The sequence below is a fragment of the Trichoderma reesei genome (assembly GCF_000167675.1).
Source record: "Trichoderma reesei QM6a unplaced genomic scaffold TRIREscaffold_2, whole genome shotgun sequence".
Taxonomy (NCBI): domain Eukaryota; kingdom Fungi; phylum Ascomycota; class Sordariomycetes; order Hypocreales; family Hypocreaceae; genus Trichoderma; species Trichoderma reesei.
Genome location: NW_006711149.1, coordinates 1,986,548 through 2,006,050, shown reverse-complemented (window position 1 = coordinate 2,006,050; position 19,503 = coordinate 1,986,548). Strand labels below are relative to the sequence as shown.

Here is a 19,503-nt window from a genome sequence, read left to right as displayed (position 1 = left end):
ATTAATAAATTAAAATATAGCAGGCTAGGCTTATAATTAAAGTAAATATATAGTATATAAGTTTTTTTTTAAGAAGTTTTTTTTATATAAAGTATTTAGTAAAAGTATTAGTAAAAAGCTATAAGTTATTTAAGGTAATAAAATATAATAAAAAATATTATAAATTTATTAGTATTTTATATTAAGGTTATTATAACTTTATATATATTTATATTAAATTTTTAATAAAAATTATTTTTTAAAATAAATATATATTATAATATTAATATTTATATTTATTAATTTATATATTATAATATTTTAAATTAATAAAGAAAGTTATAAATAAAAGCTTTTATTACTTATAAGAAGTATAACTTTAAGTTTAAATAAAGTATTACTAAGAATTTAAATAGTATATATATATTAAAGCACTAGGGAAATCTAATACTAGTTATATAAGGGCGCTTAAGCCACACTTAGGGTGTTGCTAAACGAACCTTAGGGTGTTGCGTAATCTATCCCTTATTATACTTTATAAGGGATTACTGTTGCAGGAGCTATTGTGTCTATACCTGCATATATCTCTTCAGGACCTGGCTGAAAACCCTCTTGCTGGATATCAACCCCTACAAGGCTCCTGAGAATAATAAGGCACCCTGCCTTGCTTATAACCTCATTGGATTCTTTGCATACTTCAGAAGCCACGCACTCAACACAACCTTGTTGGCAACAGCATTCTTCCACCCGTTTCAGAGCACGCTCCAGCAGATGATCAATATGATCAAAAGCCTTTGTGCTAACGCCGGAACCATTTGCACCTCCCTTGGCGTCATAGAACGTCAGTCGAGCCGGCCGCTTCCTCTTTGTCTCCTTTTTGGCGAACTCTTTGAGGGCAACCTTGCATTCGGTCCGTACATCTCCTGGGAGACTGATGACAAACGCGGGTAACAAGCTCATGATGACATGTTCCGCTGCATGTATCGCTGCCGCCGCATTCAGCTGTAGATCTTGCAGCACCTCAAGCACTTGCCCTGGTATGTCTAGCCACATGCCCTTGCTGTACCGGACAACGGGTGGGTTGTCTACCTGTACCGCGTCGATGATTCGCCCCTTCTTGTCCACCTTGAAGAATCCAAATACATTCTGTTGGATCTTGATGCCCCCGTAGTAAGCGTGGCAGGACGACCCGGATATCATACGAATAGCCTCGATCTCAACAGGATCGATATCGGTGTAGTCCCGGGACATTGTGGTCCACTCAACGTTGACCCGCTCGACTTTGGCCATGCTTTGGTCTGGGAGAAAATCGCGGATAAGGTACGTGTTGCCCTGATGGAGGAATATGGCACCGTCGTATATGGTAAACGTCGCCCTCGACGCCTCAAGCTCCTCCAAAACCTCGTTTCTTCCATTCGTGATATCGATGATGGCAAAGTGGTCATCTTCTGCATCCCGGATGGCGATGTATTGAGCTGGATTTGGGCGAAAGCGGTCGTGACAGTGAAAGAATCCCGCCTCGTCTTTGACCAATCGCTCTCGACAAATCTGTGGCAGGTCCTGGCCAAAAAACTGCATATCCTCCTGTTGTCGAATGGGCATTTCGTATGCTGCACATTGAATGTGGCCTTCGCGGACGAGCATATCGTCCAAGTCCACGCGCAACTCACAATTTGGTTTCGAGAAGAGCTCATCGGGGTTGTTCATGTAATGCTGGTCTGTCGGAAAGCTGTCGCCTACAAGAATCGACAGCGAGTCCTTGGTTCGCCGCCCTGCTCTGCCACTCTGCTGCCGTAAATTCGCGATTGTGTAAGGGAAGCCCCATGTGAGGACGCAATCCAGGCTACCAATATCGATTCCGAGTTCGAGTGCCGTAGTCGCCACGATACCAAGCAACTTCCCTTGAAACATTTCTGTTTCGATTTGCCGGCGGTCTCGAGCTGTATAGCCGCCCCTGTAGCCCATGACGAGGTTGGTGCATTCGGGACGACCGAGTTCATGCAGCTCCTGCTTGATCGCGTTGGTCAACGCCTCGCATTGTGCCCGAACCCTGCAGAAAGCAATGATCCTGACGCCCCTGAGCAGCAGAGCGCAAAATAGACGAGCACACTCAAACTTGGCGCTGCCACGTCCGCTCGCAGGATCTCCTGGTTCTTTGTATGGCGTGTTCCAGCAGAGGAACTCCTTTCTGCCGGATGGCGAGCCGTCGTAATCGATCAGAGAAACATCCGAGACGCCAAATATCAACTTGAAGTGCTCCTCAGGGTTGGCTACCGTGGCGGAGCAGGAAATGAATTGGACGTGCCGGTTTCCCACTGCAGCGCAGATGCGTCGCAGTCTTCTCATGATAAAAGCAACATGGGACCCCAGCTGGCCATTGTAGTAATGGAGCTCATCCACTTGCAGCTGTTAGTCAATGGGATGGTTCGCCCATCTGTGGATGAACTTACCAACGACAAACTTGAGATTCTTCAAAAAGCTTCTCCACCTCTGCTCCTGAGGGAGGATAGTGAGGTGAAGCATGTCGGGGTTTGTGAAGATGATTTTGGCTTCTTCTCGAATGGCATTTCTGATATTCATGGGGGTATCTCCATCAAACGTTTCTACCAAGACATGCTCAAGGCCAGGCATGTAGGACAGAATATCGCGAAGGCTGCGCTTCTGGTCCTGAGCCAGTGCTTTGGTGGGGAAGATATACAAGGCCCTTGAGTTGGGATCCTGTTCCAGAGCATGTAACACTGGCAATTGGTATATGAGTGACTTCCCAGAGCTTGTCGAGGTGGATATGACGATGTTCTGCCCTTCGTGCAGTCTGTTCAAGGCCTCTGCTTGATGGGTGTAGAACTGGGTGATTTGCTTAGCATTATACAAAGCATTCACCAGGTCCTGGGACAGTAGGAAATTGAGACTTCCATAGGCCGGGCTCTGTGGCTCGAATACTCGGTGACCATCGGGCACAATCTGGCCGGAGTACCATGAGCTTTCTTTGATCTGCTCCAGGATCTCTGAAATGCTCTGCCGTTCATGGGGGATGGCATCCGGGATAGTACTGGCCGCGCAGCAGAGTGCAACATCATCATCCGCCGCCAATTTGGGTATGAAAGCCTGAGCCCTTTCACGAAGAACCTTGTCCGGATCTTCATTGTCACTCAAGCACTTGCTGAGGAAGTTGTTGATAGCGTTGGTGAACTTCTGATTACGCCGCTCAATCAGCTGCGTCATCTGCTTTTGGCCATATACCGGCATTTTCAGCTTCTCTTTCCTGAGCTTTTGAGTTGGCCGCGTCGCCTCGCCCGTTTCTCTATCCACCACTTGCCGCTTCAGGTCTCCGTCGATGAACTCCAGGTGAAGAACCTGGCGCCCATTCATGGCAGCCTTATCGCCGGCATCATCGTCCAGGCGCTCATTTCCAGTCAATCCGCCAACTGACGCATCGTGCGCTGGAGCTTGGGACCTGAAAGACTTTGACGACTTGAAGACATCGTCCCTCTGTCCGCCTCGCACATTGAGTTGTAGCATAAGCTCATTGACGTACTCAAACTTCAATGCTTCGGGGCGGAGAGCAACCATTTGGGCGACATCCTCAACTGTCAGCTCCCTTTTGATGTGAGACTCGACAGCTGGACGGAGAGTGTCCAATGTGGTCAAGACATGTTTCCGCGTGGAGCAGAAGGTGTAGACCAAATTCAGGGCTCGATGTGCTCTGTCAAGGGCTTGCAGAGCCTCAGTCCACGGAACAGGAGGCAGCACAGGACTGTCTGAGCCGTCTGTCTGGCTGTTCTGCTTTTGACTGCTCTCTCGCTTTCTGGTTCTGGGCTTCTTCTCCGAAACGGTCGATGATTCAGCTTGCCGGCTGTCTCCGCCTTCCGGGGGATCCTCCTCATGAACGCGCTTTCGTGAAGGAGGGGTTTCCAGCTTGTTCCCAGCCGGGAGAGGTGCTGTATTTTCATTCATGGCTGGGAGAAAGGGATGCTTCGCAACTCCAAGGTCCTCAGCCGACCAGGCCCAGATCTCTCATGCCATTGGAACAAAAAGGCACAGACAATATCTGCGTGAACGCAGAGCTGCAACAGGATCCGAGATGCACCATTCAACAGAATCGAAGCAATACGTGATTCAAGAGCACCGGCTCAGCAAACAATGCTTGAAAGAGCGGGAAACCCCAGCAGATCGAGGTTGGATCTGTGGCGAAAAGTGATGTATGCAGTTCGCGATCTAGCACGTCTTGGGCGCCGGAGAGAATCGCGAAACTAACGCAGAATCACGTGTCCCGCTACCGGCAAGGCACTCGCAGGTCAACAGCCACGAATTGCTGAGCATCTTGGGAGGCTGCAGATATTCACTGATTTCACCACGATGGACTCTCTCGATAGAACAAAAATTCGGCGCCTAGATGGCAGTCGCATTACTACATACTATATTGGGCGTCTCGCCCCAAGTGACATGTCTAGAGTATTCCAGAAGTACTTTACACGGGTGCCTGATCTTCCTCTTCCTATCAATTCCTGTTCTATGCAACACTGCGTCACATGATACATACCTGCGCTTGCATCGTGGCCATGATGGCGGGTTAGCTCGACCATGGCGTGGACGGGCAGCTTGAACCTGCGCGCTTCTGTGCCTATTTCCTAGGCGGCATGTATGGGCATGGCCAAGCGTGGCTTGAAACTAATACACCCTCACTCGTCGTTGTATCAACAGTTCGTCGTCGTTGAACCCGTTTAGTATCAGCATCTTTGTTTGACGGGGCTTTAGTTGCCCTGAAGTTCTTTCTGAATGCTGTTGACTTCATTCAAGAAGCTTTTAGCGTTCGCTGCTGACATCTGTTGCGGAGAAGCGTGTCAGCGGGGAGCTATGTGATGGAACAGTTTGTCAGTATGATGCATTGACGGCCAAGACTTACCTTCATGGTTACGTTGACAGGCTTCGCCGGTTCGCCCTCAATTGCCGTGAAGAAAATGGAGACAGTCTTGAGCGATGCCTTCTCCTGAAAGGTCATTGCGGGAAGAAGAGCTGTGTTGAGAATCACGCGCAGTGTCTGGTCTTGGCGCATGAGCAGACGAGGAACCTTGTGTCCTTGCGCCTTGTCATCATCCCCATCGCCAGATTCAAGTGCAGATGCATCAAAGGAGCCAAGGATAGGGGCCCCGGTCTCATCATACTCAATACACCCTTGCGGAACATTGATTTTCAGCATCCCGCCACCTCGTTCCTTCCAGCCGGCGACTTTGTCGTGGTAATACATCTTCGCTCTGACGGAGAGCAAAGTTGCTTCGCCTGCCTCACCATCGTCAACCTCGACTAAGTCACGATGCCGCGTTAGCAAATCTGCGCCAAGAAAGAGCCGGATGAGGCCACATGTATATATACATGGTAGCTTTAGGGAATACCGTCTCACCCTTGTGTAGCTTGAATCGCTTCTTCTCCTCTGGTTCCCTTTCAGGTGAAGCGGCTCGCTCCTGTTCGTCTGACTCGGATTCGCCATCGCGGTCGGCGTCTTCATCATCCTCGTCTTCCGCATCGCTCTCTGGAGCCCCGAATGGTTTTGCGGGCTTTTCACTTTGAAGAGGCTTGGCCGAAGGCGAGGCGAAGCTACTCAGGCTTTTACCAGCGGAAAATGGAGAGCCCATACTGGCGCCGCCGAATCCCGAAGAGAGGCTGGCGAACGGTGACGCGCTGTTAGCACTGCCGAATGTCAACTTTGGCATGGCGACAGATGCAGCAGGCTGTGACGCCGGCGCACCCAGACTGGGGGTTGATGATAGAGTCGAGGAGCCAATTGAAGGAGAGAAGATGCTGCTCTGAGCCGTGCTCAGGCTCGCGAAGGGCGATGATCCGGTAGCGAGCTTGCCGAATCCTGAAGCCGAAAACGCAGCAGACGACGTCTGTGGCACAGGCTTTGCTGATGAGGCCGTGGACTCTGCCGCATCTCCGGTGGCAGGTTGCGTGTCCGCCGCCGAGGTGGAGGAGGAGGAGTTCTTTGCCTGCTAGTTAGAATAGAGCCGACACATGGTGAGCGGGCGGCATTGGATGGGGAGCAACCACGTACCGAAACCACTCTTGAAGAGTCTTCCTCGCGATGCCTCTTCTTCTCAGGCTCTAGCCGGGAAGCGCGATCTCTGGTTGATTCCGTAGACGTAACGCTGTTGGCGTCGTTTTGCTCCACGTCTATGCTTCTGTCCAGCTGGTCGTGCGCGCGCTTCTTCTTCGGAGAGGGTATCTGTTCCTTGAGCCGCTCATCGGCGCTGTCGGATACATGATCGGCCGGGGTATCGGGGCGTGCCGCATCGTCGTCGACAGTGCCGGAGGCGAGATGGCCAGCGGCAGCAGGAGAGTCGGATATGGACGACTGTTTCAGTTCCCGGCGAGCGGCGCGCGTCTCGGCATCTTCGCCTGCTTCTGGGTAGCCTGGCTCGTTCCTGGGGCTGGCCGGTGCTTGCGCGCTGTCGGCCATGATGCGTGCAAGGCTGGGGGGTGAAAGAGGGCGGACTGTGTCGATCGCGCAAGATGAGGCGGGAGGATGTCGTGCTCGAGGTTGATCTGCGGCCTGGATTGATACAGCGACGGCTGCTTGCGCATAACCGCGCGACCCTGAGCGGCGGACCAGGTCAAGGATGCGGGAGTCTGGCTGGGGAGGAACACCAGAGCACAGGACCAGTCAGAACAAGGGCTCAGGCTCGCACGATGACCACTGTTTGCCTCTGGTCGTCTTTGTGCTGCTGTCGCGCTGCAGCAATTTTGTGCCGATGGTTGGAGGTGGTCAACTTCAGCTGGCCAAGCGCCCAATCACAGACCTGGCCTCCCGGCAGTGCTACGAGTAACCTACCTATCTTCTGGATGCCAGAGCCCAGACGTGGGACGCAGAACAACAGGGAGCTTCAGGTACTCGAAAGGTACTGTGGCACCACTCCCGCCTACAGGGAGCACGGAAAAGGCACGATCGCTACGAGAATATACTTCCCCACTGTCCCGCCGAATTGCGATGAGGGGTAGCAATTAAACGGCCGGTCAGACCTCAGGTTTGAAGTGCCTTGCATGCCTCTAGGTCAGGCCTGTATTATCTGCTCCTACATCCATACCGTATGTTGTTGCATGTGTCATACCAGTCATTGTATAGAATTATTTCACCTACTACCTTACCTAGTAGTACTTTTTCTTTGCAGAGATGGTGACTACTATAAGCCCCTGAACCAATCTAACCTTGCCCTTTGCCTAGGTACCTGGTAGTACTAGTAGCTCGTGATAGTTGGGAATCTCGAGTGCTTCAAGTTGTGCAACATGGTAAGCCAGTGACCGGCCTCTGAGAAGCCAAAACCTGACAGCAACACGTCTGGGTCAGTAATAACCATATAAGAACCAGTGTTGGATCATAACGTAGATCATATTCATGCTTTTTCGTACCTGCCCAAGTCAGCCTACCTACCCGATGAATACTACACTGTATACTGGTCAAGGAATATGCTGGAGATTCGGTATCAAGTCGTTGCTTGGTACGTATGGATGGCGTAGGCTGGCCGCATGCATATGTCATTCGATTGCGCATCTCAGATGCCCAACTCTATCAAGACGCTAGAAGACATGCCTACATGGTAGAAGCACCATAATGGAGGCCGCTCCCTAACCTGGAAGAAGATAATTTTCTTTCATTACACATATTCCCTCGCCGCATAACAAGAGCAGATCTCGGCACCGCACAAAAGACGTCGCATAAGGCAGCGTTTAGCTGATGAAGCAAAGGCATCCCAGCCCTAGATAAAACACAAGAAGAGGGTACACAGCAATGGCCACCCGGTTCTTGACCACTCCGCTACCGCCGAGGATGCTGACGCCAGCAGCAAGAGACCACGCAATGAGGACAAGATAGACCGGTATCCGCGCGATCCAGTGAAGCCTGAGGGCTGACAGGAGAGCGGCGATTACCAGCGGAAACAGCGTGTAGCCAATGATGCAGATGCTCTGGGCAAAGGAGCTGTTGATTCTTTGTTAGCAAGGGGGCTACTCCTGACGCAGAACCGCGTATAATCCTCTCCTTCCGTTGACTCACATGTTACCGCCCAAAAGCTTGATTTGAAGAGTGACAATGGCCTCGCCTAGCCAAATGGTCGCAAAGACGCCGCTGAAGACAGCATCTTTCTGATCGGCTCGGGCCGTGAAGCTGAGCAGCAGGCTGAGCAGCAAGCAGAAGATCAAAGGCCCCCAGAGATCCCAATCTCTAAGCCCGGGGCTCATGTTGCTCTGCAGCAGGGCCTCGGCGTCTATGACCCGACTGGCAAGGCCCGTGAGCTCCTCTCTCGTGCCCGTGAGGCCTGCGCCGCGAATGTTGGAGTATGCACCGCGGAGACCGCCTTCGGAATCGAACATGGTGCCGCCCAGCAGGTAGCGCGGATACAGCACCTCCTTGAGCTTGTCCCACACAGCCAAAAGATCGCGACGCAGCGTCTCCCATACGGTTTCGTCAATGGTGTTCTGGGGCGCCCTTCGGTCGTCGCCGGGGATGCGAGAGGTGAGATAGCCCTGGTCCAGCGATCCCGACGCCGACGCTCCGGAAGCAGTCGTGCCTGTCAGAGGCTGCCGAGACGATTGCGGAGCGAGAGGATCGTCAAAGTCATTGAGGTCCGCTGCATCTGATGCGTTAGCTTCGCAGTCGGCTTCGCAGTCGGCTTCCCAAGAGCTTAGGACTCGTTCCTACCATCATCTGGATCAATCAGGTCGTCGTCCTCCAGCGAGGCGCGGTGGTATTGGCCCCTGGCACTTGACATTGAGACTGTAGGCGACTTGGAATGAATGCTTCGAGTGATGCGCTGCTGTCGCGAGATGCTTCCAGGGCTCCGTGCTTGCAATTCTTGGGCGTCCAAGAAGGGTAACCTTGACAGTAGCAGGAGGTAGTATGCAACAAGGTTGGTAGTAGTATTGTCACGAGAAGCTGCCTATTACCTTAGAGGTCATGGATGGTGGGGCGAGAAGCTGTCGACGTGGAGCTTATGGGCCACAGTTGCGTAGCGTCGGCGCGAGGTATACGCACTGCCGAGTTTCGAGAGGCGGTACTTCGTACAAACATGAAGGCAGCACTTGACACAGACAGCACATCAAAAGTCCAACATTGTCATTCCCAATAAGAGGACTGATGCGGTATCGACAACGAGGCACACATGATGGCGCAGAATCGGCTCCTATGAACTCAATAAAGCTTGAATTACCTACCTTGCTAGTAGTCATACTGGTACACCCGGCCAGGGAAAAAGTAAAACGAGGTAAATGATCCTCTTTCGCAGCATAATATCCCAAACTCCCCAGACCATACATTATCAAGTCAGCAGGTGCCTATTTTGCTTCCTTTCCAAGCTCTCCAACTCCGAAGCTTCCCAGAATACCATCACCAGTGGTGGTGCCCCAGGGCCGATCAACCAGGCCCTCCAAGACCCCAAGGCCTCTATGCTTCAAATGTCTTGACCTGACCGCTGCTGCTCGGTGGCAGCATCGACTGACCATCCAATACGGGTTGGAACCCCAGTTTCTCGCCATCCATGGTGATATCTTGCGCCATTCGAGCACCCTGTGCTCCGCCTACTTCTGCCGCCGCATTCAATGTGTCTTGGATGGCCTGAACCTGCCTCTTGAAGGCCAGTCTGTCCAAGAACAGCTGCTGCCTGCCTCGCTCCAGTTCTCTGCGCTCCTCGCGCAGCAGCTCTTCCATCTCGTCAAAGTACTTGAGCTTCAGCTCGAGCTTTTGAAGCATCACGTTGGAGGCTGCCGAGACCAGTCTTGTCATCTCCCGCTCCTCGTGGGATGCAAAGACAGCTCCGCGAGCACCGATAGATGCCAAGGGAATGGAAGCAAGCGACGTCTTAGTAGTCGAAGTCGTTGTAGTAGTAGTCGTGGTCACGGTTGTCTGTCGGAAATCCACATCCATAGATTCCGCCTTGTCCACTTCGTTCTCCTTCTTATCTCCCGCCGCTGCGTTGCCTGTCTGGTTCGCACCATCGAGCTGTTTTCGTAGATTGCGCTTGAGCTCATCTGCTGACCTGTTTGCCGCGGCAGCAGTGCTGGCTGGGTCTGCCAGGCTTGCCAGGAATCCAACAACAGACATGACAGGGTTGTCTACCTGGCTAAAAGGCAGATGACCGTGCTGACTTCCAAGCATGGATAAGCCGGTAGGGTTGTTCGTAGGCGCCTCCGAATCCAGATACTTCTCTTCGATATCCAACTGGAGGAACTGCAGCACACATTCTTCCCTCGTTCGAGTACCAACGTGTTCCGCAATCTCTCCCCAGTCGTCATCGAACCGCTCAAGGCCCTCGAGCAGGCGTAGGATTTCTGCGTCGGTCCACGGCGCATCTCGATCGAGAACAGATGTGTACGTCGGGTTTTCGACTTTGGAATACATGCTGGAGCTGTGGTTCGCAGGCAACCGGCCCTCGGTGAAGCAGTTGGGGCAAAGATCAAACTTCGCCTTCGCCCTCGCGTCCGACTGGGAACTATGGTAGTATATCCTGGTGCAATCGTTACCGCACTGGTGGCAGTTGACCTTGGACACTGGCGCCTTGGCGGTTTCTTCGATGGAAGCGTCATCGCCATTTCTCTGGCTTTCTGACTTTGTGATGGGTGTCCCTTTAGCGCTGGCTTCATAAATGTTGCGACCAATTCCCAGATTCAGGTCACCCTTGCTGGGGGCTGAAGCATTGGCCTTTTCTTCGGTGTCCCGATTCTTCTTGCCTTCCAAAACCACGGGATCTGCGGCAGGTTGCCAGGGCTGAAGTCCCCGCGGTGTATCACATATAATCTTGAAGTGGCCGGTGAACGGTGGGCCAACATGCGACGGTCGCTGATCGGCATCAACCTATCGAAGAGTGTCAGCGGTGTGCGTGGGATGACGCAAGGCTCCGTCATGTGCTGGGAATTTACCTGGTAGTTGATCAGGCCCCATTGTTCGAGAAACGCATGAACGCGCATGATGGCGCAGACATCACCGGCAAGATTGCGACGGCAGGCTGTCATCGTCAGGTATTCAGCCGGGTTTAGTCGATAGGTGTTGATCATGAAGTCGCGATAATCTTTGTAGACAGCAGGAGTCTTGCTTCGATTGCGGTTGTTGAAGAATTCCGCCATCGCTTTGCGCTCGATATCGTGGATAGAATTCATGTCGAACCAGGTGCTGTAGCTCGGCAGCACAATCGCATGCGTCTGAGAGATGAGATGATCCCTGGCGGCTGATTCGAAAGCCTCCTTCGACTTGGTTTCTACCCCGCCATTTGAGGCAGCAGCGGCATCGTTCGAGCCAGCAGACAGACCTTGCTTGTCCTCAGACACATCGCCCATCTCTTCATCGAGACGACCGGCAGCGTTGGGTGCAGCCGAGTCACTCGGGGCGTCACTTGCGTCCACTGCCGCGCCAGCTGCAGGGCTTTCGCCGCCCTGAGTGGCCTGCTCTGCGCTTGAAGATTCCTCAGACATCTGAACATCTATGGGCATTGTTAGACTTGTATGATTCGGTGGAAGCCGATTGGTGATGGCTGACCTTGGGAATCTTGGCTTTTGACATTGGATTGCGACGGTGGCTGCGAGAGGGCAGGGTTGGCCGCCGGCGATGCCGCGGTTCCCGGAGAGCCGAATGCCGTGGAGTCATCCATTGCGACGCGTCTCTATTGATCGTAAGCGGATGGAGGATGGGAGACAGAAATCCAACCTGACGGGATGACGCGCAGCAAAGGTTGGAGGAGTTGGCTGGTGTCTGTATTTTTAACGCGACAGGCAACGCCAGTACTAGCAAGTTGGCACAGTATGGAGTATGAGAGAAGGCAGGAGACACAGTAAGGAGTTCCTATTGGGTAGCAGGCTCTTTCTCATTCCGGACTAGTGATGTCTTAGCCTCATGAATTCTTCTGACGCCTATGTAATAATATCCCTAAATATTCATCTACTACTTAATACTTTATAACAGTATATGACAAGTACCTATATTATATCTTCTAATTAATCTGAAGACTTAAGAATTTATAACTAGTCTTTTAATTACTTTAGTAATAATCAGTTTCTACTTACCTCACCCCGTATATAACTAATTGAGTGATAATTAAAGCATACAGGTAGGCAGGTATATTCTTACCTATATACTGAGTACGACCATCTTCGGGTAAGGTCTTGTATGGGTGGGTAGAGGTACTGTGTAGTAGTAGTGCTACCTACTACCTAGTACTGTGCATGATAGTGTGACTAAGCGTGTCCATGGTTCGTGCTTCAACCATGCACCCACCACCACCAAGTGGATGCAAGCTGTAATGACAGCATACCTGTCCCTGGTACAGCTCTGGGAGGAAGTTGTTCTGCTGTCCTTGGTTCGAGTCTTGATCCTTGCCATAGACGTGGCCGCCTCTGTTGACACAGCCTTACAAACCCTTCTTCTCCTGCGAATGTTCTGAACAGAGCGACAAACTCCATTGGCGAATAGCCAATGCATTGCGAAGATGGCACCCCCTTCACCTGTGCGCAGCGTGCGTCCTGCCTCGCCGTCAGTCCACCATGAAATTCCGAGGATGCAATACCGAAGCCGTCCTGTATCCGTGGCCGTCGATCCTGTGTCACTCGTCATATCCGAATGCATAGCAATCACGTCGGCGATTCAAAAGCATGCGCGCTCTCCACACTTCTCTGTATCTGCCATACTTGGCGGAAACCCAAACACGATACAGTTCGGATCCCCTAAACCACGGGAACGAGGCGTTGGAGGAGGGCCCTTCAGGGACGGGGACCGCGATGAAGCGGCCAGCAGCCGCTGGAGCTTTCAGGGGCAGAGGGCCAAGGGCTTGCAGGATAGCCCCATGATCACGGGGTTCAGCAACCTTCGCCACGAGATCACCGGAGTTCAGAGTGTGTACCTAGTTCAGCTTGTCACTTACTGTCGGCTAATGTTACGTAGATATTCATTCATTCGATGCCCTGACGCTGCTTGCGCCGTTCCTCTTTGTGATCCAGGAGAAGGGGACCGCAGCACCAATTACGATATTGGCTCTGGGCGCATTAAGAAAGTTCTTGGCATATGGATTTATCTCTCCCGAATCCCCGCGCTTTGCGTTGGCTATGCAGTCACTCTCGGCGGCTGTTACGCATTGTCAATTCGATATAAGCGATTCAGCGCAGGGTGAAGTTGTGCTGCTCATGATCCTCAACTTGATGGAGGATATGATGTCCGGACCGGGTGGCTACATACTCAGCGACGAGAGCGTTTGCGACATGATGGGCCGTGGATTGGCTATATGCTCTCAACCTCGATTTTCGCCTGTCTTGAGAAGGACCGCCGAAGCCGTTCTGGTCCGGATGTGCCAAATCATATTCGAGGATATCAAACATATCGAGGTCGAGGCTGGCGACGATTCTTCGGTCATGGATCAGCTGGCTGACCAGCACATGGAAAATGTCAAAATGGACACGACCGCTGGTAGCGCTGTTGCAGAGCCCATTGTGCCCGCAACTACTGGAGACAGTCCTCCTGCTATGGGAGCTCCCGACAGCAGCGAGCCTGAGAAGGCAGAAGAAGGACGCGGTGACGGTGAGAAGGCTGACGAAGGGCCTGTCCTCGATCCCGACAACGAAGACAATGGAGAAAGCGACACAGAGTCCCTGGATCTCCGGCCATACTCGCTCCCGTCCGTCAGGGAGCTGTTCCGAGTTCTGGTCAACTTCCTGGACCCCAACGATCGGCATCATACAGACACAATGAGAGTGGTGGCCCTGAGGATCATACATGTTGCATTAGAAGTGTCCGGGTCATTCATCGCTCGTCACCCTGCTTTGGCTACCATTGCCAAGGATCAGCTGTGCTGTTATCTCTTCCAGCTTGTACGGTCTGACAACATGGCTATTCTGCAGGAATCGCTAACGGTTACCGGCACTCTGCTTGCGACCTGCAGGGGCATCCTCAAACTCCAGCAGGAGCTTTACCTGTCCTATCTGGTAGCGTGCCTTCACCCAAAGGTCCCCATCCCTCGTGAAGCCGGAATCGACCCATCGTTGTACGCTGGCATACCCGAGACACCGAAACTGGTCAAGCCGCCACCGTCGCAGACCAACAGCGGACGAGCGACTCCAGTTCCCGTCAAGGACCGACAAAAACTTGGCTTGGAGGGAGGAGCGCGCAAACCTGATGCTAGGCAGGCCATGGTGGAGGCCCTCGGCGTGCTTTCGAGGATGCCAACATTTGCTACTGAGTTGTTTGTCAACTACGACTGTGACGAAGACAGGTCGGACCTGTGTGAGGATGTCATTGGGCTACTTGCGCGTAACGCCTTGCCGGACTCTGCTACGTGGAGTACTACAAGTGTGCCGCCTCTCTGCCTGGACGCACTCCTTCGATTCATCCAGTTCATGGCTGAGAGGTTAAATGATGAGCCCGTTTACGAAAACTGCCCAGATCCCGAAGAGCTGAGAGAGAAAAGGCGAAAGAAAAGAAAGATTATCATAGGCACGAGCAAGTTTAACGAGAAGCCGAAGTTGGGGTTGAGCTATCTGGAAGCGAACAACATCATTACCAATATCAACGACCCCGTTTCGGTGGCCAAGTTTCTCAAAGGCACATCCCGGATATCAAAGGCCGTGCTCGGAGACTTTCTGTCCAAAAAGGGAAACGAAGCTATCTTGGCTGCCTTCATGGACCTTTTTGATTTTTCCGGCAAACGAATCGACCAAGCCTTGAGGTTGCTGCTGGAGTCATTCCGGTTGCCGGGTGAAGCGCCCCTAATCGCGGCGGTAGTCGAGTCGTTCTCGGAGAAGTATTGTGATTGCAACACGCTCTCCGAGGTGGCAAACAAAGACGCTGTCTTCATCTTGACATATGCCATCATCATTCTGAATACTGATCAGCACAACCCGAATGTGAAGAGCATGAAGAGGATGACGCTCAATGATTTCTCTAGAAATTTGCGAGGGCAAAATGATGGCAAGGATTTCTCGCCGGACTATCTAAGAGATATCTACGAGACCATCAAATCGAACGAAATCATCTTGCCAGACGAGCACGACAACCAGCATGCTTTCGATTACGCCTGGCGAGAGCTTCTTGTGAAGTCTGAGACGGCTGGCAACCTCTTTCTCTGCGACACCAACATCTACGACGGCGACATGTTTGCTGCAACCTGGAAGCCGGTCGTCTCAGCCCTGTCGTACGTCTTCATGTCTGCAACCGACGATGCCGTTTTCGCCAGAATTGTTACCGGTTTTGATGAGTGCGCTCGCATTGCAACCAAGTATGGCAATGTCGAAGCACTTGATCAGATTGTTTACTGCCTCAGTCACATCACCACCTTGGCTACCCGCGTGCCGTTCAACACTTCTCTCAATACCGAGGTCCAAGTTGGCGACGGCAGTGTCATGGTCAGTGAGCTGGCTGTGAAGCTCGGCAGAGACTTCCGCGCGCAGCTCGCAGTCCTCGTATTATTCCGGGTCGTCACTGGCAGCGAGGCTCTCATTCAAGACGGGTGGAAACATGTCAGTGATTTCCTGAGGTATCTTTATCGTCACGTCAAGCTAACTCCCTACAGATCATTCAGATATGGATTCATCTCTTTTTGAACTCCCTAGCACCCCCGTTGTCCTCAACTGATCTTCCAACTCTACCAATCCCAGCCATTCCTCTACAGACTCCCTCGCAAGTCATTGATAGGGCAGCAAGATCTAACGACGTTGGATTCTTCTCTGCATTCACCTCGTACATCTCCAGCTATGCTGCGGATGATCCTCCAGAGCCGTCAGACGAGGAGCTCGAAAGCACATTATGCACTGTTGACTGCATCAACTCCTGTCACATTGACAAAGTCTTGAACAACATCTCGTAAGTTTACTAAAGGCCCTTTCTTTTGTGCCATTACCGGCTACCTCGTGAAGACATGCTACTTTTGCTGATCCTATGTAGCAAACTGCCTCCAGCACGCATCGACATATTAGTCCAGGCATTACTGGATCAGCTGCCGGAGAGTGACCCCTCGGCCGTCATCGGGGTGAAGCAAGATAATGTGGCGGTTGTACCCCCTAATGGGCCAAACCCGGCAACAGGCCTACCGAGTTACGACCCTAGCACGCCTTTTATCCTTGAGCTTTGTACCATATTGACCATCCGAGACGGTGGATGTGATCCAACTACGACGAAGCAAGTCCTCGATGCCATTCATGGCATTTTGCGCGACCACAGTCAATGGCACGGTATTACCGTCTCGCGGGCGGCATTCTATGGTCTGATGATTCTGAAGTCGGGCTACGTATGTACCCCTGCCCATGCCGAAGAGGTCGCTTTGACTAACTTGAATATGAAAGGACCACGATTTCGTCAACGTTCCCATCTTCCTGCATACCATCTCCAGCTTACCGCAGGATCTGCTGCTGAAGACAGCGGACATTATACTTTCTGGTCTGTCGATCTGTACGCGGGACCCCGGGCCCCTAAGGAGCGAGATGATGACGTCTCCTGATTTTTGGGTCATTCTACGGGTTGTGGCTGGCGACGCCAATGCCGCGGCTCAGATATTCGACATATTGGAGAGAAGCACTACCGGAACTCCGCCAGCGATCATGGCCGACAACTACGAAGCAGCGATTTCCCTCCTGAATCATTTTGCATCAGCGGCCGACCCCCTTGCTGCCCGCGATCCCAAGTCTCCCGAAGCAACGAGGAAGAAGGTGTAAGTTGGCGACCCATATTCTTATATTCTTCCAAAGAATCAAGAGCTGACACATCAGACAGGGACCCCCAAGTAACAGCAAGAGGCTGCCAGGCAGTCAATGCTTTGTATGGCATGACGGCTCGGATCCCGCAGCTTATGCAGCAGTCTCATCTAGAAAGTAGCGAGGGTGCGTTGTCCATGTATCAGTCCCTCATGGTATGTGTTGATATGCTAACAGGTCTATCAGCGTGGTCGGCCTATTGGTTGCCCATTCTGCAAGCACTGACGACGCAGTGCACCAATTCCTGCCGCGATGTTCGGCAGCTGGCATTCTCTGCCCTGCAAAGGTCACTGCTCTCGCCCGAGCTCACCTGCAGCGATCCAAAGGAATGGACGGCAATTTTCAGCAAAGTCTTGTTTCCCTTGATCTTCAGACTGCTGAAGCCGGAGGTGTACTCATCCGACCGCGAAGGCATGAGTGAAATGCGCGTCCAAGTGGCATCCCTCCTCTGCAAAGTCTTCTTGCAGTACATGGTGCTCTTGAGCGAGTGGGATGGCATGCTGGACCTGTGGATCAAGATTATCGAGATCATGGATCGCCTCATGAATAGTGGTCAAGGCGACAGTTTGGTAAGTCCCCTTGGCGCCTTTGTCTCTTTCGATGGACGCCTGAGGCGTGCGAAGAGCTGGACGGACGAGCTGACCCCATTGTTCTGCAGGCGGAAGCGGTACGGGAAAACCTGAAGAACGTTGTTCTATTCATGGCCACCAGTGGCTATCTGGTGTCTCCTGCAAAAGATCCATCCAGAAAGAAGCTCTGGGATGAGACGTGGGAGAGAGTGAACAGATTCTTGCCAGACTTGCGGAACGAGATTCTTGGTGAAGAAGTCCCCGAGCAGTCTGGTGAGGCCAAAGAGGACGAAGAGAAGCAATAGATGGACATTTTTCTTCTTCTTGTTTTTGGCTAGAATACTGGTATATCCATGCTCACACTCTGTATAATTTGTAATGATATTGGTGATAAGCTGCATATAGCCTCGGCGTGCTATTCTGTCGTAACTCATTCGTTCTATTCTATATTATATTACGTGTACTAAGTGACTAGATAGCGGTTATTTGACCATGGACAGAATGAGATCTGAGTCTCTATGACTTGGCCTCTCGCTCGACCTGTAGACAAAGTCCTCATCAAATCACAATGTGCTGCCATTACATGCCTTCCCCTTACTTTTGAGCCGGATACGCTTGATTGTCGAGCGTGGCACCACTTGTCCAAAGGCCCATGCCGCGAATATTGAACGCAGTGCTCGTGCTTTTCGGTCATTCAGCCTCATTTAGTCGTCCTCGTCCTCGTCGTCTCGTCGTAGTAGTAGTAGTCGTAGTAGTAGTAGTAGCGTGAAGAGATCTAAGCCCTCCGAGAGCGAACCGAAGAACCATTAGGAGTAGAAGTGCGGTGAGAGTTGGCAGCGTCCACAAAAGAGCCAGAGGCCGAAGCCGCCGCCTTGGGAGCCTCGCGCAGCGACTTCTTGCCGCCAGCCTTGCCCCCCTTCTTCGCATATGTCGCAAAGTAAAAGGAGATGAAGAGGACGAGGTAGGAGCTGAGGATGACAATTCCGGAATAGGCGGCGAACTCCTTGCCGGCGCAGCTGCCCCAGTTGGGCATCCAGGGCCAGTAGGTGGACGCAAAGTACGTGTAGGACGCAAAGTAGACGAAGCCGAGGTCGATGACGAACTGGATGATTTGCAGGCGGGTCACCCACTCCTTCCACCAGATGCGCACGCCGCGAGCGCTCTGGAAGTAGTACCAGTACATGACGACGTGGACGAGCAGGTTGAGGGTGATGGGGACCCATTGGACGGACGTGCTGCCAATGAGCTGCGTGTAGCAGAGGAGTGCCGTTGCGCCGTGGTGGTAGCAGTGAAGGAACGTCAGGGGCTTCTTCTTAAGGAAGAGGAACACCGTGTCCAAGAGCTCGAGATACTTGGTGAGGTAGGTCATCTGTTCATGATGATTAGCACCAGTTACACAGCCCAATCCTCAACACAATGCAGCAGAGGGAGGGAGAAAAAAAAGAAACCTACATAATACAGCACGATAAGCGGCTGTGTCCATCCGCCATTGGCATCGCAAACGGAATAAAGAAGCCCACGCCGAGCAATTGTGGGCAGCAGCTGCTCGATAAACAGCGCCAGAAGCGCCGCGCTGACAGCAGTCAGGACAAAGTTGTGTATCAAAAAGAGCGTCTTGAGCTTGAACGGCTCCCGGTTCCGCATCAGCTCGCGGCCACCAAAGATGACGAGATAGTAGATGGCGACAAAGATGGACGTGTCCCTCAGCGTGGACATTGGCGTCTTGCCAACGACAAAGTCAAACTCCTCGGCCGGATAGCCAGCCACATATTCAAAGGCCTTGCTGAAGAGCGGCCAGAGGCGGATGCCAAAGGGCCTGTCGATGGTGGGAAGAGGCAGCGAGCTCGCCATGGCAGCAAATCACCGGCACCAGAACGCCAATTGGGTCAAGGAAGACGCGCAATGAACGAAAGGGGAGAAGGAAAAGAAGAAGAAAGAAGGACGAAAGAGAATCACGATAAGAGAAAGATAAAGAAGAAAAGGGAAGAAGAAAAAGAAAAAGAAGGGAGAAAAAAAGAACGAGAACAGGCCTAGACAAAGAGAAAGAAAATACCTAATAGGTGGTGCCAGGTAAGACAAAGACGCCTCTCCCCCAAAAGAAACTCAACGCCGAGTGGCTGCAAGCAGGGCGATCCGGATGGGCATGGCGGTTTTTTTCCAGGTCCGGCGGTACCGAGTACTCCGGCGAAGCGCACAGAAGCAAGAACAGGTCGCAGCAGAACGTGGCCAAGATCTGGTCCAGAGTACA

The 19,503-nt window shown here is 52.2% G+C and overlaps 5 protein-coding genes across 5 annotated transcripts; 1 reads left to right on the top strand and 4 right to left on the bottom strand.

Annotated features, from left to right (window-relative positions):
* Positions 1–507: 507 nt before the first annotated feature.
* TRIREDRAFT_75128 (uncharacterized protein) lies at positions 508–6,648 on the bottom strand (the record flags this gene model as incomplete). Its single annotated transcript, XM_006962199.1, has 5 exons — positions 5,987–6,648; positions 5,378–5,966; positions 4,870–5,280; positions 2,430–3,992; positions 508–2,378 (listed from the first exon to the last, which is right to left on the bottom strand). The coding sequence occupies exons 1-5, from the start codon at positions 6,431–6,433 to the stop codon at positions 508–510; spliced, it is 4,881 nt and encodes a 1,626-aa protein (XP_006962261.1). The 5' UTR covers positions 6,434–6,648.
* Positions 6,649–7,698: 1,050 nt separating this feature from the next.
* Positions 7,699–8,604, bottom strand: TRIREDRAFT_56089 (uncharacterized protein; the record flags this gene model as incomplete). The annotated part of the gene is made up of 2 exons (XM_006962198.1): positions 7,699–7,948; positions 8,024–8,604. Coding segments are annotated over 2 exons (831 nt in total), but the record flags the coding sequence as incomplete, so codon positions are not given.
* A 599-nt stretch (positions 8,605–9,203) lies between these two features.
* On the bottom strand, positions 9,204–11,628 carry TRIREDRAFT_21557 (chromatin remodelling factor-like protein). Its single transcript, XM_006961930.1, has 4 exons — positions 11,495–11,628; positions 11,429–11,438; positions 10,882–11,338; positions 9,204–10,816 (listed from the first exon to the last, which is right to left on the bottom strand). Exons 1-4 carry the CDS (start codon positions 11,604–11,606, stop codon positions 9,410–9,412), a joined length of 1,986 nt encoding a protein of 661 aa, XP_006961992.1. The 5' UTR covers positions 11,607–11,628; the 3' UTR covers positions 9,204–9,409.
* Positions 11,629–12,440: 812 nt separating this feature from the next.
* On the top strand, positions 12,441–17,560 carry TRIREDRAFT_55415 (guanine nucleotide exchange factor for ADP ribosylation factors; the record flags this gene model as incomplete). The annotated part of the gene is made up of 8 exons (XM_006962409.1): positions 12,441–12,843; positions 12,893–15,456; positions 15,510–15,799; positions 15,881–16,118; positions 16,279–16,643; positions 16,706–16,812; positions 16,873–17,255; positions 17,345–17,560. The coding sequence occupies 8 exons, from the start codon at positions 12,441–12,443 to the stop codon at positions 17,558–17,560; spliced, it is 4,566 nt and encodes a 1,521-aa protein (XP_006962471.1).
* A 470-nt stretch (positions 17,561–18,030) lies between these two features.
* Positions 18,031–19,144, bottom strand: TRIREDRAFT_75116 (fatty acid elongase-like protein; the record flags this gene model as incomplete). Its single annotated transcript, XM_006962197.1, has 2 exons — positions 18,708–19,144; positions 18,031–18,624 (listed from the first exon to the last, which is right to left on the bottom strand). The coding sequence occupies exons 1-2, from the start codon at positions 19,104–19,106 to the stop codon at positions 18,031–18,033; spliced, it is 993 nt and encodes a 330-aa protein (XP_006962259.1). The 5' UTR covers positions 19,107–19,144.
* Positions 19,145–19,503: the final 359 nt, after the last annotated feature.